At 49.8% G+C, this 14,194-nt stretch overlaps 1 protein-coding gene across 2 annotated transcripts in view; it reads right to left on the bottom strand.

Annotated features, from left to right (window-relative positions):
- The window catches only part of GNG12 (G protein subunit gamma 12), an 18,391-nt gene extending 5,117 nt beyond the window's left edge, over positions 1-13,274 (bottom strand). Inside the window, exons 1-2 of one of the 2 annotated variants that reach the window (XM_035891800.1) lie at positions 13,216-13,274; positions 12,484-12,583 (exon numbers count right to left, since the gene is read on the bottom strand). In XM_035891800.1, the coding sequence (XP_035747693.1) occupies positions 12,484-12,488 (5 nt within the window). In that variant the 5' untranslated portion in view covers positions 12,489-12,583; positions 13,216-13,274. The remainder of the gene's footprint in view (positions 1-12,483; positions 12,584-13,215) is intronic. The other variant, XM_009636210.2, reaches the window with a different exon arrangement.
- Between the last annotated feature and the right edge of the window lie 920 nt (positions 13,275-14,194).

Below are 14,194 nucleotides of genomic sequence, written 5' to 3'. Positions count from 1 at the left end.
GGGGATGCTCAGCGAGAGCAGCGCTGGGATGCTGCCGTAGCTGGGGCGCAGCCAGCAGCGGGACACCGGGGCACCTTCCTCTCAATGGCTTTGGGCAGAGCAATTGCCAAGCGGCAGGTAACACCACCTGCTCACCCGCAGGTAGGAGGGACATTCGTAGTTGGTATTAGGTATCACTAAGAACATGTTTCCTGAAACAAATATTAAGAGCACACTCATGAATCTCTCTGGTCTGCACGAATCTGAGCGGCCATGTAACAGCCCCCTATTTAGCTCACTGGCCTGCTTTCCCAGTAATTCTTTGCATCCAGGAGCAGGAGACAAGCATGAAACCCAGAACTAGTTTAAATGCTGTTATATACCCCAAACGACCAATTTCAGGGCAAATCACAGAACGATTTTTGTAACTTCAGAATATTTAAACGTGTGCCAGTTCAGAGATCACAGCTCCGAGCAAGAGCCCTGAAGCATCTACCTTCCACTCCTCTAAATATTTCCAGCCAGGGTTTCTGTATGCAGCTACCATAAGCAAAGCTGCAGCAAAGCTGAGGAAATTTGAGCAGAGCAGACGCCTGTGGCACGGAGGCCGGGGAAGCCGGGCTGGCAGCCCACGCTGCCGGCTGACTCATCCCGGCTGTGCAGGAGAACAGCTTGTGAACTGTGGTTGCTTCACCTCCGCAATAGCTGGGTCAGTAACCAGAGCCTCAGTCTGCGGCAGTCATCCGCTGCCCCAGTTCCCCACAAGCCCCTCATCGCTCCAAAATTTGCCCTAAGTTCCCGCTGTGCTCCAGAGAGGTCACCTATGGACCGAGTTGCTCATCATTCACTGCTTACCACCCATGGGAGGTAATGAATGCAACATTTAAAAAAGCCAATAGGATTTTTCCTCTGCAAAGCAGCATTCCCTCTATGGCACTGTCCGAACTGAAGACACAGGCACTCAGCCTCACTCGGCACCTACCGCCCCGCTGCTGCATTCAGGGTGGCACAGAGGAAACCAGCCAGGACCATCTGCACAAAAGCAGCTCTTCCTCCAGCCCTGCAAGCCTCTTCCAGCCCTCATTTAATCCACGCACAAGGAGGCAGGAGGCGACAAAACCAAAGTGTGAGTCAGCACAGGGCAGCTGAGACACAGCTTTGACTGTGCAGGGCCAGGCAGCGCCAGGAACACCAGGCATGAGCAAGCCCATGGACCCCGCTCCCAGAAATGGGTGCTGGTTTTGCTGGAGTGGGGCTGCCACCTCCCAGTGCTGCCAGCTACTTACTGGGCACGGCTGCGGGTATGGAGTTTTGGGAGCGGTGCTTGCTCTAGGGAGGTGTGAAGTCTTTGCATGCTTTGGCTGTGAGGAGGAGAGTTAAGAGATGCACAGATGTCTGAAATACCCTCTGTACCAATATCACAACACAAAATCTCAGTTACTAACCCAGATCCACCATATTACAGTCGAGTTATTGCTAGTCACAGAGCTGTAACATCCCACAGCAAGTACACAATGTATATGTCCCGAATTACTAATATTTGTAGCACCCAAATATTAAAATGCATTTTGATAGCACATTTAGTGATTCAATCTGCAAATTACTCAAGAGAAGGAGGCGTGCTCACTGAGACAGCATAAACACATTTGTCTGGAAATAGTTGTAAATCTGTTCGTGACGCTTTAATAGACGTTTTGCTTTATTGCTGGGAAAGGGCAAGCTACTTGGAGGATGTTTCTCATTGTAAGTGATGATGAGAAGTGTACATTGAATGCATGTCATATTATTTGTAAAATACAAAGTGAAAACTCTCTGGAATTCAAGGCAAAGGCTGTGGTGCATTAATCACCTCCGACATAAGCCCTACAGTGCCATGACACAGCCAAGATCTTTTCCAGTTCAAGTCAGTGATGGCCAGCTCAAAGCAGATTTTTATGAAATCAGAAGAATTACCTCACATCCCAAGGAGCAGGTCATGTTTTAGCTGACGTGAATTGGCAGGGTCAGGACCACATCCAGGGCTTGGTGCCACAGAGCAGGGTACAGGATGGCTGCGGGGGAGCCCCCACCTCCTCCTCCAGCCCTTCTGCAGGTCCCGCCTGCCCCGGGGAGCATGGGCTGTGTTGCAGCAGACCTGCACGTGGATCCCAAACTCTACCGGATCACCGGAGGCAATGAGAAGGAACAAGGTGGAGCTCCTGTGACTCTTGACGGCAACACCCGAGCTGAGACACGTGTAAGCTCTGTGGGTAAACATGCCCCATGATTTTGTGATGCTGCCGTCAGACAAATGGAGCCAGGAGACCCGCATATCTTGGCACACCGGGATTGCCCGAAGAGCTGCAGCCTCAGGTCCAATGGATAACGCAAGCAGGCTGCACTCAACAGCACTGTCTGCTCATTTCAAACAGCATTTAGAAACATCACAGGAGTCTTCTGTTACTAGATTTTTGGGGCATTTAACCTGATAATTTGAGGTATTTAATTATTGCAAAGCTAGTTGTTAAGCTAGAGTTCCTAGAAAGGAAGTTTAAAAGGACACAGATTTTGCGGTTTTTGTTCAACACTTCCTGCTGTGCCATGAGAAGCGGGCAGGGGGACGGCTGCTCTGCTGCCACAGCCCCCTTCCAACACACAAAAATCACACCTGGACCCTGTTCCGCTCAAAGCCATCAATACATTCAAGCCTAAATTTTGAGGCTCCTTCCCACTGAAAGCAATTGATTCTAACAGGGAACTACCAGATCAGGGACTTTGCTGGATCTAGGCTTCCTTGCCTAAGCCTGGCACTCACTCAGGCTGCAGAGTCGAACCCAGACTTGTGCTCTATGCCCATGTAAGTGAGGCTTAACTCATTTGTAAATGGTAATGGGGTCATCCTAGCAGGTGGTGCCTCCCCCTGCCCCTCCCAGCGCAGCCCCCACGGCTGCTCACTGCTGTGACTCCCACGCTGGCACCCAATGCAGGGTTGCAGACTGTGCTCCCAAGTAGGCAATGCCATGCGCAGGTACCCGAAGCAAGGAACAGCTCACTGAGAACATCAGCAACCCTTCCCCAGGGCCAAAGGAGAGGTGCTGATGCCATATCTGGAGGATGTGCCTGCAATGGGATTGTAATTCCTATAAGAAGTCCTCCCGCCCTATCCGCAGTGGCGGAAAATGACCCAGCTCTTGATGGAGAGTGAGTCCACAGATGTGCAAATACAACGTTGGCTACGTGGAACTGAAATGGTAGAAGAGCAATTTAAAAGGAATTTCTCATGGTTAGGTAGTACTCTTAAGATAACAGATATGAAACTATTGGCTACTTTGGGAAACTTACTCTGCAAAGAATATAGTCAGAAATCAGAAGACCCTACCTTTTGGGGGTTTCGGCTCTGATCAGAGCACTGCATTCGCCCCACTCTCCCTGCCATCACCACCATCAGAGGGCATCTGGCCCGAAACCTCTGCAGGGCCCTGGGGCAGAGGTGGCCAACTGACTTGTGAAACAAGCACAGGCGTACTGAACCCAACAGCCTCACTGCAGCACAGGTATTGCCCAGAAGGACCCACAGAAGATGGACGCAGCCTGCCCACACCTGACAGGCTCACACGTTCGTGAAAAATGAGACTTCCAACCAAGAACCTCCAACGTGCGCTGTTAGAGCTGATAAATGCAGCTGCTGAATTTGCACACTGTCTGCAGGTGCTTTAGAATAATCACTGCTGGAATAACAAGTTGCTGTTTCACACGGATACAAAAGAAGCGTGGATCCACTACAAACTGACCCCAAACTCCCATTCCAGGCCCCACAGTTTTCATTTACTATACTGAAAAACTACAGTGTGAAAAAAACCAACCCAAAGCAATTTATTTTTATGAAGTAATGCATGCATACGAGAAGTAAGATAGTTCAACGTTTGGCGATCCCTCTAATTTTAGTACTTTTTTTTTTTAAGACATAAAGTTAAAAAGCAATTACTGCAAAATTGAAAGATAAACCATTCTCCTCTCATTTCACTGGGGCAAGTCTAGGCTGACTTAGTTCATCCTTCCCTTCCCCACCCCCAAGCCACAGCCCCCAAACCCCTTTTGCCACTGGAGAGGTTTGAGTTTCTCTGGAGTCCCTTCCCATCCTACATGAATGACCTCGTTAGGAGTTTCAGTGCTTATTTTCCCAGCTGGTTAGCTTTGTTAATAAATTAGATGCTTAAAGAAAAAAACCAAACCATAACATTTGAAAATTAAATTGCTGTGTTTCCTCATCTTCAAACAAACATAAGCAGCATTACTTTAATAGTCCTCCTAAGATTACTAAATCTCTTCTACAGATTTACAAACAACTAGGTCATCACCCAGTAATACTGTTTTGCCTCTGAGTTCCTGGCAACCTACCCCATTAACTAAGCTGCCACGGCCATCTCGAGCCACAGAATTTCTCGTAGGGTACACTTGATTTCAGACAACAGCAATCTGCACAAAACTCTGCAACTCTACATCGGGGGTGTATGCAGCTCTGCAGAACTTGGGATTTCGTGCCCTCAGAGCCCGTGGCAGGGCTTTCTGGACAGGGATGCCTCCCAGGAGAATTAGGCCACTCTCTAAAGAGAAGACCACTCAAGTGGGGAAAGAGCAGTGCTCCAATTTCTGGGAAACAAGCCTTCACGCTCAGTGGGCAGCTCTCAACTGAAAGCAAAGGCACGCCGAGAGCTGAACTCACTCCAATCACTTTTCTCAAGCGGGATCTCTTGTGTCCCCCTTCACAGTCACAACTCTTCATTCTCTATTAAACGGACCAAAACCGAAGTTCCCAAAAGTTTTTCAGTTCATCACCTAAGCCAAAACGTGGCTGGTGTGATCTTGTGCTGTTCTAGGCATGAGGCAAGCCGGGGTCTGCTGTGCCCGCTGCTGTAGGAACGAACACACGAGTGACAACCTCAGTGCCCTGCAAACAATAATGCTGAACGAGGGCTTGCCAGGCCCGAGGTTGCCGATGACAGAAATTCCCTAGCCTCAGAGCAGGTGCGGGCATGGCTGCAACTCTCACTTGTCTCTGACTCACAACCTAAAAAGAGTCAAAATAATCAGTCCCACCAACAGCCTTCTCTGGCCATCATGCCCAAGGCAAAGCCTTTCTGCAGAAAGTGCTCTGAAGACATGAACTGCTACGTTTTTCAAACAGACAGGGTATGCTTTTTCCTGATATGCTGGCTGGTCTAATAACACAAGTAAGCTTTTGTGCCCATGCTTCATGTTGGCAAGCGAGGGGCTCGCAGGTTTGTCTGCCTTCTCCGGCTACACCACCCCACAACCCTGCCCTTCAGTCCCCCCAGCTGCAAGGCCACTGCTGCAGCACTGCATTTCTTGAGCGAGCCGGGATGATCTTTGTTTTCAGTCCCAAGCACATTGCGCAGCTTTGGCTTTCCCCTTCTTAATACAAGGAGACTTGCAGGAGCAGAAAGGTGCAGTGAGATGGATGCCTAGAACAATTTCCATTGCAGCAGTCATTAACCCCACCGGAACCCCTCGGCTTCCCGCAGAGAGGACCCACGTCCAGCCCATGAAACACCACGGCACACACTACCCCACGCTTGCTGTCACCTCCTGTCCTTTTTCACTGTTCATCCCTACCTTTGCTCTGTTTGAAAGTTGTCAGAAGTTAAAAGAATGATTATGGGAAAAGTACCTATAACAGCAGGAGGGAGCAAGGACCTGCCCTCTCCAGGTCCCGCAGGCTTGCAGAGGCACGTGCTGGGCCAGGGCTCTGTAATTAACAGCAGTCAACAAAGGCATGGAGCAAATACACCAGTGGGAAGGCTTAGCTCATCCTTTGGAGGGGGGGGGAATAAATACTTCTTTGCACAGAAAACTGAGGACTTAGGCATGTTTAAAAGAGGAAGATGCCCACCAGCCGCACTTTGCCAGGCAAAGGTCCAACCACTAGAAGCAAAACACACGAAACTTCAGCGCATTTCATGCAGGCCATACGCCTGCATTTTTAAATTTCTTATAAATAACAATAGAAATACCTACGAACAGGTGGAGCTGCCCCTCTTCCTTAGAAAAACCTGATTTTTTGAAGCCTGGCCCTCTTTCTTTCTGCAGGCTTTAGGTATCGAGGTTGCAATGCAGCCAGCGCTCAGAACAGCAGCCTCAGCAGGTACGCGGCTGGGCATTGAACTGGAGCTCCAACAGGGATAATTAAACACCAATGTATCTTTTTCTACTCTTTTAGATCCAGGACTTACAATGAACCACCTGCTGAGTGACATGTAATTAAATGATCAGTGCTAAAGTACACCCGGGAATCACCCAGCAGCTCTGCCTTGCAAACATTCCCTATTTATTTGCTCCAGTTATGTAAAGTCAGCTCACACTGCAGCTCCGAACCCCAGCTAGCAGGGGAATAGAGGTTCAAAAGGGTATCTCGTTACTATTTCTTTTGAAGTAAAATAGCTTTTAAGTTGAATAACTCAAAAGAGCAGATTGAACAAAACACAAATGACAACACTAAAAACTATTGCATCTAAAATCATAAAAGATGTGCATGGCTTCAACACGCCGTCAGCCTCTGGTTTTCCAGGGCGACAGCCCACAGCTGGGGATCAGCACCAATCTAAAGTTACAGCTAATCTGCAAATGCAAGTTTCTGAGGCATCTCCTTTTTCAAGCCACAGAAGCCGTGCTGCGGGTGATAAGGGCTCCTCGAGGTGGAGGTGCCGTCTGCCCTCAGCACAGGCGCTGCAGGGAGGCAGCGGCACAGCAGGCTTCAAATTTGGCAAGGAAACAGTGGGCGAAAAAGGACATGAGCAGTTCCAAAACCAGGCAGGGATGCCAGCCTTCGCAGTGACTCCCCCGTCCCACCACAGCGTGCTGCCGGGTGTGCTGGTACAGGGATCCCTCCTCGCCCAGGGCGCTGCACAGCACCCTGCCTTTGCTCGGGTGCCCTGCAGGTCCAAGTGGCTGCCCTTGCCGCCCCCCCCATGGGACAGAGGAGCATGCACCCCGGGGAGCTGCCGCTGCTGCTCCCGTGCCCAGCGCTGAATCACTGCCGGGAGCTCCTCCAGCTCGGAAATGTTTGGATGCTGCTGCTCGATTGAGCCTACTAATAGGGAAACAGTAACAGGGAAATAGTAATAGGGAAAAAAAGAAACAAACAAGCAGCCAGACAAGATCAAAGCCAGAAACTCCCAAAATGTTTCTTTTGCTTTTCTGGCAAAGAAACAAACCTCTTTATACAGCCCGCACCAGGATCCAAACCATGGGTTTGACTCTGAGCTCGGGCACACAGTGGTGTGGCTGCGAGCCCCGGGCTGTGCATGGCCAGGGAACCAGCCACGAGCGTTTTATCAAGAAGAGGGAGCCGCAGGCTTGTGCCTGGGCTTGGGACCACGCAGACACACTGCAACCCTTTCACCCTCACTGCATTCAGCTGGGACTCTGCAAACAATTCGGTAACAACACAGCACCAAACCCAGCTGTCTCCTCTTACCTACTTAGGCTCTCCAGAGCTACCAGGAATAAAAAGCCAAGTGCTTACTCCTATCTCTGAAGTCCGCAATTTTGCTTTTGAAAATACAGAAAATAGATTTGTTGGGCAGGAGGTGGCATTTTTCCGGTTGCCTTTCTGTTCTTACAAGTTTTGCTTTTGCTCTATAAACCCCTTGCTCCTCCTGAGGCTGAGCCATGTCATTGCCCGGGGTGCAGCTGGGACAACACAGTGAGCTGCCACCCAAGCCTCAATGCCACCACCAGGCAGGGGTGCTCCTTCCTTGGTGGGGTTACCCCCTGATCTGGCAGCGCTTTGCAGCCCCTCTGCCCTCGTGCAAAGACTCTGTCCCACTCCTGATGGTGAACAGCATCTTCTCTACTTATCTGGTGTGACTGCAGCTGGACCTTCAAAGAAGCCACCTGCCCTGCACCATGCAAGGGTCTGTGTCTGGGGGAACAGGCACTGCAGGAGGCAAGGCCTCCCTTCACCCCCAGCCTGGTTAAGCAGGACACCATGCACAGGCTGGGGAGGCTGTAAAGAGAAAGAAGGCAACGAGAGGAAGAGAGGCTGCAAAGCAGCATGGAGAGGCACCAGCAGCTACAATGAAGGTCAGTTCTCAAGGGGAGCAGGGAGGAGGAGCTGCAGTGGCCCCCCAGTGTTTAAGGAGGGGGTGATGCCAGAGCCCCTCTCTGGCACCTGGCATGACTGTGGGCTACGTGCACCACTTACTACACCCACCACTTACTACGTGCACCAGGCACGGCAGCAGGGTGTGGGGTGTTTCAGTGTAAGGTTTCCGCAGGTTCTCCGGGTGCTGCGAGCGCTTCTGCACGTGCCGCTTTCCCAGGCACTTGTGTGGGAGCGTAAAGGCTGGCGGCTGGTTGGGACTTGAACGCTGGTTGTTGGTTTTCCTACAGGGCAGACATGGCTGCTCAGGAACAGGTTTGTTACGACTTGCAGGACCTAAAAACTCTCCGAGTCCAAGCCAAGAGGCCCGACACTGGCATTAAAGGCCATAGCTGGGTGCAGAAATAAACAGCTCTATTCTGAGGGTGCGTCGTAGCATAACCAGCTATGTCAGCGTACAGAAACATGGTTGCACGCAAGCGTCAAAACGTCTGTGTCATTGCGATATTTCATGGCCTTGATTTTTTAATGTTTGGGTCCCTGAGGGAATAATCTGCTGGAGGAATCTCAAAGCGCCTGGCAGTACCTTCAGCCAATTGGGGGTGCTGGTGGATAAAAAGCTGGACATGAGCCGGCAATGTGCCCTGGCAGCCCAGAAGGCCAACCGTACTCTGGGCTGCATCAGGAGGAGCGTGGCCAGCAGGTCGAGGGAGGTAATTCTGCCCCTCTACTCAGCTCTGGTGAGACCTCACCTAGAGTACTGCGTCCAGCTCTGGAGCCCTCAGCACAAGAAGGACATGGAAGTGTTGGAGCGGGTCCAGAAGAGGGCTACTAAAATGATCCGAGGGCTGGAGCACCTCTCCTATGAGGACAGGCTGAGAGAGTTGGGCTTGTTCAGTCTAGAGAAAAGAAGGCTGCGGGGAGACCTGATTGCGGCCTTTCAGTACCTAAAGGGGGCCTATAGGAAAGAGGGGGAAAACCTTTTTAGTAGGGCCAGCTGCGTTAGGACAAGGGGTAATGGTTTTAAACTAAATCGGGGTAGGTTTAGGCTAGATATAAGGAAAAAATTCTTTACAATGAGGGTGGTAAACCACTGGAACAGGTTGCCCAGAGAGGTAGTGGAGGCCCCATCCCTGGAAACATTCAAGGCCAGGTTGGATGGGGCTCTGAGCAACCTGATCTAGTTGGCGGTGTCCCTGCTGACTGCAGGGGGGTTGGACTCGATGACCTCTAGTGGTCCCTTCCAACCCAAAACATTCTATGATTCTATGATTCTATGATTCAGCCAAACTGCTCGCCTCTTTGCACTGGAGCAGGCCTGGAGGGGAACAGCATTTGCTGCAGAGCATTCAGAGTCCCAGCAAGTGCCAACTCATGCCCCCCCCCCAGATCCTGCATGCCCCAGCACGCAGCAGTGCCTTTCCACAACCGCCCAGCAAAGGGGGTGCCAGCTCCCACGGCCAGCTGGGAGACTGTGCTCTCCTCTTCCCTGCGCCAAGGTCGAGCATCCCAGAGTAGGGCTCCAGCTGCTCCTGCCCTCCTGCGTGGGGTGGCAGGGGATCCCCAGGCCCCTTCCCTAGCATCTTCTCTTTGCTGCGCAATGGGACTGGGCACAGGCTTTTTGCTGCTCCCCAGTCCCCGTAAGGTGACCCACAGGGAGGGTGGAGGCAGCACAGGGTCCTGGATAGCAGGAGCAGGTGGGAGAAAGGCACATCCAGGGGATGCCTCTACCCACCTGAAACCCAAATTGTCCTCAGGGCTGCTGCTTCTCACCAACATTGACCATGCAGAGTCAAGGGGCCTGAAGGAGGTGCCTCAGGTTGACAGGACAGGCAGCAGGCCCAAGGAGTTTACAAAGGACTTGGGAAGCCAGGACGCATATCGAGTGTGGAAAAAGAGAGTGGAAGGGTCAGTGTGGAGGAAGCGCAGAGTGAGCAGCTCTGATCTGTCACACCTGCCGGACACAGCCCAGCACACACCGATTCCTCCATGCATATATCCACAGCATCTCTCCCAGAATGCTCTTTATCACATCCACACCTTCAAAGTAAATACCACAGAAGTAAACCACACCGGTCTTCCAGAAAAGAGGACCCACTGTCCCAGACATAACGCTAATCGGGGAACGCTGAATGAGGAGGACGTGATTGATGCTCCTCCTACTCCAACTAGTTGCTCTGCTCAGAGAAGAAAACAGGATCTCCAGCAAAACATCCCCTTCCCAGCTCACCCACCTCTCGCGCCTGCGCAGGGTGACCCCATCATCACAAAGCTGCACCTCAGCCAGCACCTTGGTCTGGTTATGTAGTCAACCTAGTTTTTCTAGCAGTGGGTGCAGCCAAAAGGGAAAGCCCGTGGTGACTGGCGGGGCTCCTGCTGCCCCAGCCCCAATGTGGGGCCATGCTGACACCCAGTGGAAACCATGGCAAGACGCCCAACAGAGGGAAAGACCGCAGCTGAAATCTTTTCCATCTGCTATGCTACCAACTAGAATGGAAAATAAAACCTGGTTAGCAGGAAAACATCGGAGCCCTGCCCTCAGCAAGAGAACAGAATTGAGTAGTATAATGCAGTAGGGATTACAGATGCTTTCTGGCCATTTCTCTCTTTGTGACACTTAGACCACACCTGATGAAAGGAGAGACCATGTCGGAGCTTACCGGGGGGCAGGTGGACTCAGAGACGCTTGTGCACTTTGCAATACTGAACACAGTACCTGCGATGCAACCTTCCCAGGGAATACGGCGACAGCGATTTCCCGCAGCCCCCCCGCTGGCTCTGGGGGTACCACAGAGGGCTGTGAGCCCTCCCTCCGCACAGCCCCAGCCAAGGCCTGGACAGTTTTCAGCAGTGAGGCTGTGGCTGCCAGCTGCGTTGCCTGCCCTAGATGCCATTGCAGGGGACCGGCAGCCAGGGGAAGGTTTCTACTGCTGCCTCCACAGCTACTGCGAAGCAAGTTGTTAGTAGCAGTGGCAACAGTGATGGCTAGCTGGTTCCTGGCAGGTGAGGAGGGCTTGATTTTTAAATAGTTATCAGGCAAGATTTCCAATTGCAGCACGAGTATTTTATACACTCTAGAAAAAGTTTGTCTTTGGTAAAAGAAAACAAGATCCTCCCCAGACAAAACCAACTGCTTTGCATATTCAGGGATCACACTATTACCATGCACACAGAAAACTGAAACATCTGGCAGCTGCGCTACTTGCACACAGTGTTTTTTGTGAAGGATGCGGATGCTTTGGGATGCACACTCTGCAAACCACCACAGCTGAAGGGATCGGGGAACCTCAGGTGCCCCAGAAGACCCAACTTCTGTTTTGCTGGGCATGGGTGGGCACAGAAGCTTCTGTTTTGTAAAAAGTTACCTGGTCTTTTATATAGTCTGCACAAGTACTGATCTTAGACGCAACGTGAGCTTGAAGCAAACACAGAGACAGGGTTTTACACGTCAGAGGTATAAAAGCAAGGTGTAAGTGGGGGACCGGCATGCCTCAGCTCGGTTCAATCTGGCTTTTGTTTAGATTAAAGTATATATTAGCAGATTTCAAAATCACTTTTACAGCAGAAAATATACAGTACAGCAAACTCTACTTCCATCTGTATCTCTTGGAGAAAGTGCAGTAATTAGGGCTAGGTTAGTGATGGGAAGCCTGGGCATGCAGATACACCAGCCTTCCCCAGAGGTGAGCGGCCCATCAGTGCACACAGAGAATAAAAACTCCTTAAAGCATGGAACACCAATTTGTGATGTTTGCTTCCTCAGAGAATTTACAGTCGAGATCTTTTTTTAAATTATAAACAATACTGCCAGTGTCTTAATTAGCTGTGCTAAAATGTATTAAAATCCCAACTAATGTGAAATGAAAGAAAACAGACAACTCCCAAGATCTTCAATTGGATTTAGTGTTCTGGGTATTTAATTAAGGATGTGTTCCTTCATAACCTCCATTTCAGAAGTTATCCCAGTGCCATCCTGCTGATCAAAACTGGGCTACAGCTATGTTCGATTTTCAAAGTCAGCCTCCCTACCTGTGATTCTGTCAAACCCAATTTACTTGTTGGGAAACGAGTAATGGAAAAACCTGCTTTTGTTTTCCTCTACATTTTTTCCTGACTTAATTTTTTATATCTTTACTACAAATGAAAGCAATGAAAACTGTCTTGTAGATCAAGGTTACTTCGAAAAACATCTGAGAAGTACTATTTTAAAGACATCAGCCTTAAGTCATTAGTAAAGACAACTTGTGCTCCCTAACGAACTGCAGTACAGTTTCCCCACAGAAGGTACCTGTTTCTCCCCACAGGGCACTACCCAGCTAACTCACACCAGAAAAGACATACACAAACTACAGAGAGACATTTGCAAAGAGACTTTTAGTTGTATCAAAATCAGTTCATCTTACAGCATGTAAAGCAGGAGTGGCCCGTGATTAAAGCACCAGACTGGGAGTCACAAGATCCAGCTTGGCCTCAGGTTACGTGACCTTCAGCAAATTCTTTAGTCTGAAAGAGAGATAAAGCCAAGGACACTGGTGGGAGATGCTCTGTGAGGAGCTCTTTGGTTCTGAGCTCAAAGCCACTAACAGGGTGCAAACTATTTCACAAGCTGCTTGGTTACATGAATTTATCAAAGTGCCTAATTTAAGGAGAGGGTAAATACGGGAGGAAGAATGCGCATTCTGAGATGGTCGAACAATATACACATAAGACAACAAATACAGAAATTATGAAGACTTCCATGCTGCCCCTTGATAAGTGGTGTAGTAAACAGGGAAAAGCCTAACTTCCGTGGGAGAAGCAGCCCATTCAAAACAGTGTTTCTGCCCCCCCAATATTCAATGGGAAGGCTGTCAAGTAGCTAAAAGGGAGGTGAATGAGTGTCAGCAACCACTGCTGCTAATGCCATAGAGAGTGGGCAGCAGCCAGCGCTGCACCGAGCAGCAAGCGCAGAGCCTGCCCAGCTGCCGAGCCTGCCACAGAGCCGGTGCCGTCCTTGTGGCCTCTCCTCCAGAAAGCTGCCGAGTACTTTGTATTTGTTCTGCTCCAGAAGAAAATGAAATCACTGGGGTTTGGAACTTGTCACACTGCTTTATATTTTGCATGAAAGAAAGGAAATGTGTGTACTGGAAACTCACCTACATAGGCAGTCTCGCTACCTGTCCGGCTTGCTTTGATTTTATCGGTGTAATGAACCTGAAACACAATAAAACAAAAATTGTAAGTAGTTCATAGTGCGAGAAAGCCAAAGCTAAGAGGGTTAGCACTTGTGGTTTAATTCCACTCACAAAGACCACAGTGTTTTGAGATTGGCCTCTCTGAAAAATCTACCTCAAACCTTTCTTACAGCCAGCTTCCCTATTTCCCTTCCTGAGGATATGGCCATGGGTGGCCAATTCCCTCTGGCCACCTCCCAAGTGTGAATGAAGTCAACAAGTTTTCACAGCCTTTTTCCCTCCTCACTGACACCATGGCTCCTCCTGAAGCCCATGGTCCCCAAGCAGAGCTCCCAGCCAGACCTATGGCAGACAAGATATTTAGAGGCAGCTGTTAGAAAAGCTACTGGCTTTGAAATGAGTTAAACTGCTCTGGGTAAAACCCTGAGCAGGTTTACATTAAGTGCCAGCGCAGCTGATATTGGGCACATGTATAACTTTGCCTCCTGTAGACTTATCTGAGATGTAAGCCTCCTTTCGTATATTCTAGCAGCTGTGCTTAAACCACAAGAGAAACAAATCTGAGACCCCGTGTTTCCTACAGAGGCCTTTACGCACCCAGAAAAAAATCCTGGAATTTGATCAATCCTAAAAAGTACAAGTTCCTGCGCCAGATACTGGTCCCTGTTGCAAGACTGGCAACGCCAGAGCACGCTGTATTTAACAACCTTCTTAAATTTTCACTGTATAAAATGCTAATTTTAAACTAAAACTATACAACACTGACAATTCAATGAGGGCAGTAATTTTCCAAGAGTTTTGGTCATGAATGACAGCGGAATTGGGCACCTGATATGTACAGCTCAGCACCACTAAGAACAGAAACCAGCGACTGAAGAACATAAGGGTTGATCTGTTTGAAAACATCTATCTATAATACAGATGCAAAACAAGTTGTCTG

The sequence above is a fragment of the Egretta garzetta genome, unplaced genomic scaffold (genome assembly GCF_000687185.1).
Source record: "Egretta garzetta isolate BGI_Z169 unplaced genomic scaffold, ASM68718v1 scaffold163, whole genome shotgun sequence".
Classification (NCBI taxonomy): domain Eukaryota; kingdom Metazoa; phylum Chordata; class Aves; order Pelecaniformes; family Ardeidae; genus Egretta; species Egretta garzetta.
The sequence above is the reverse complement of the archived record's forward strand: the minus strand, read 5'-3'. Positions and strand labels throughout refer to the sequence as shown.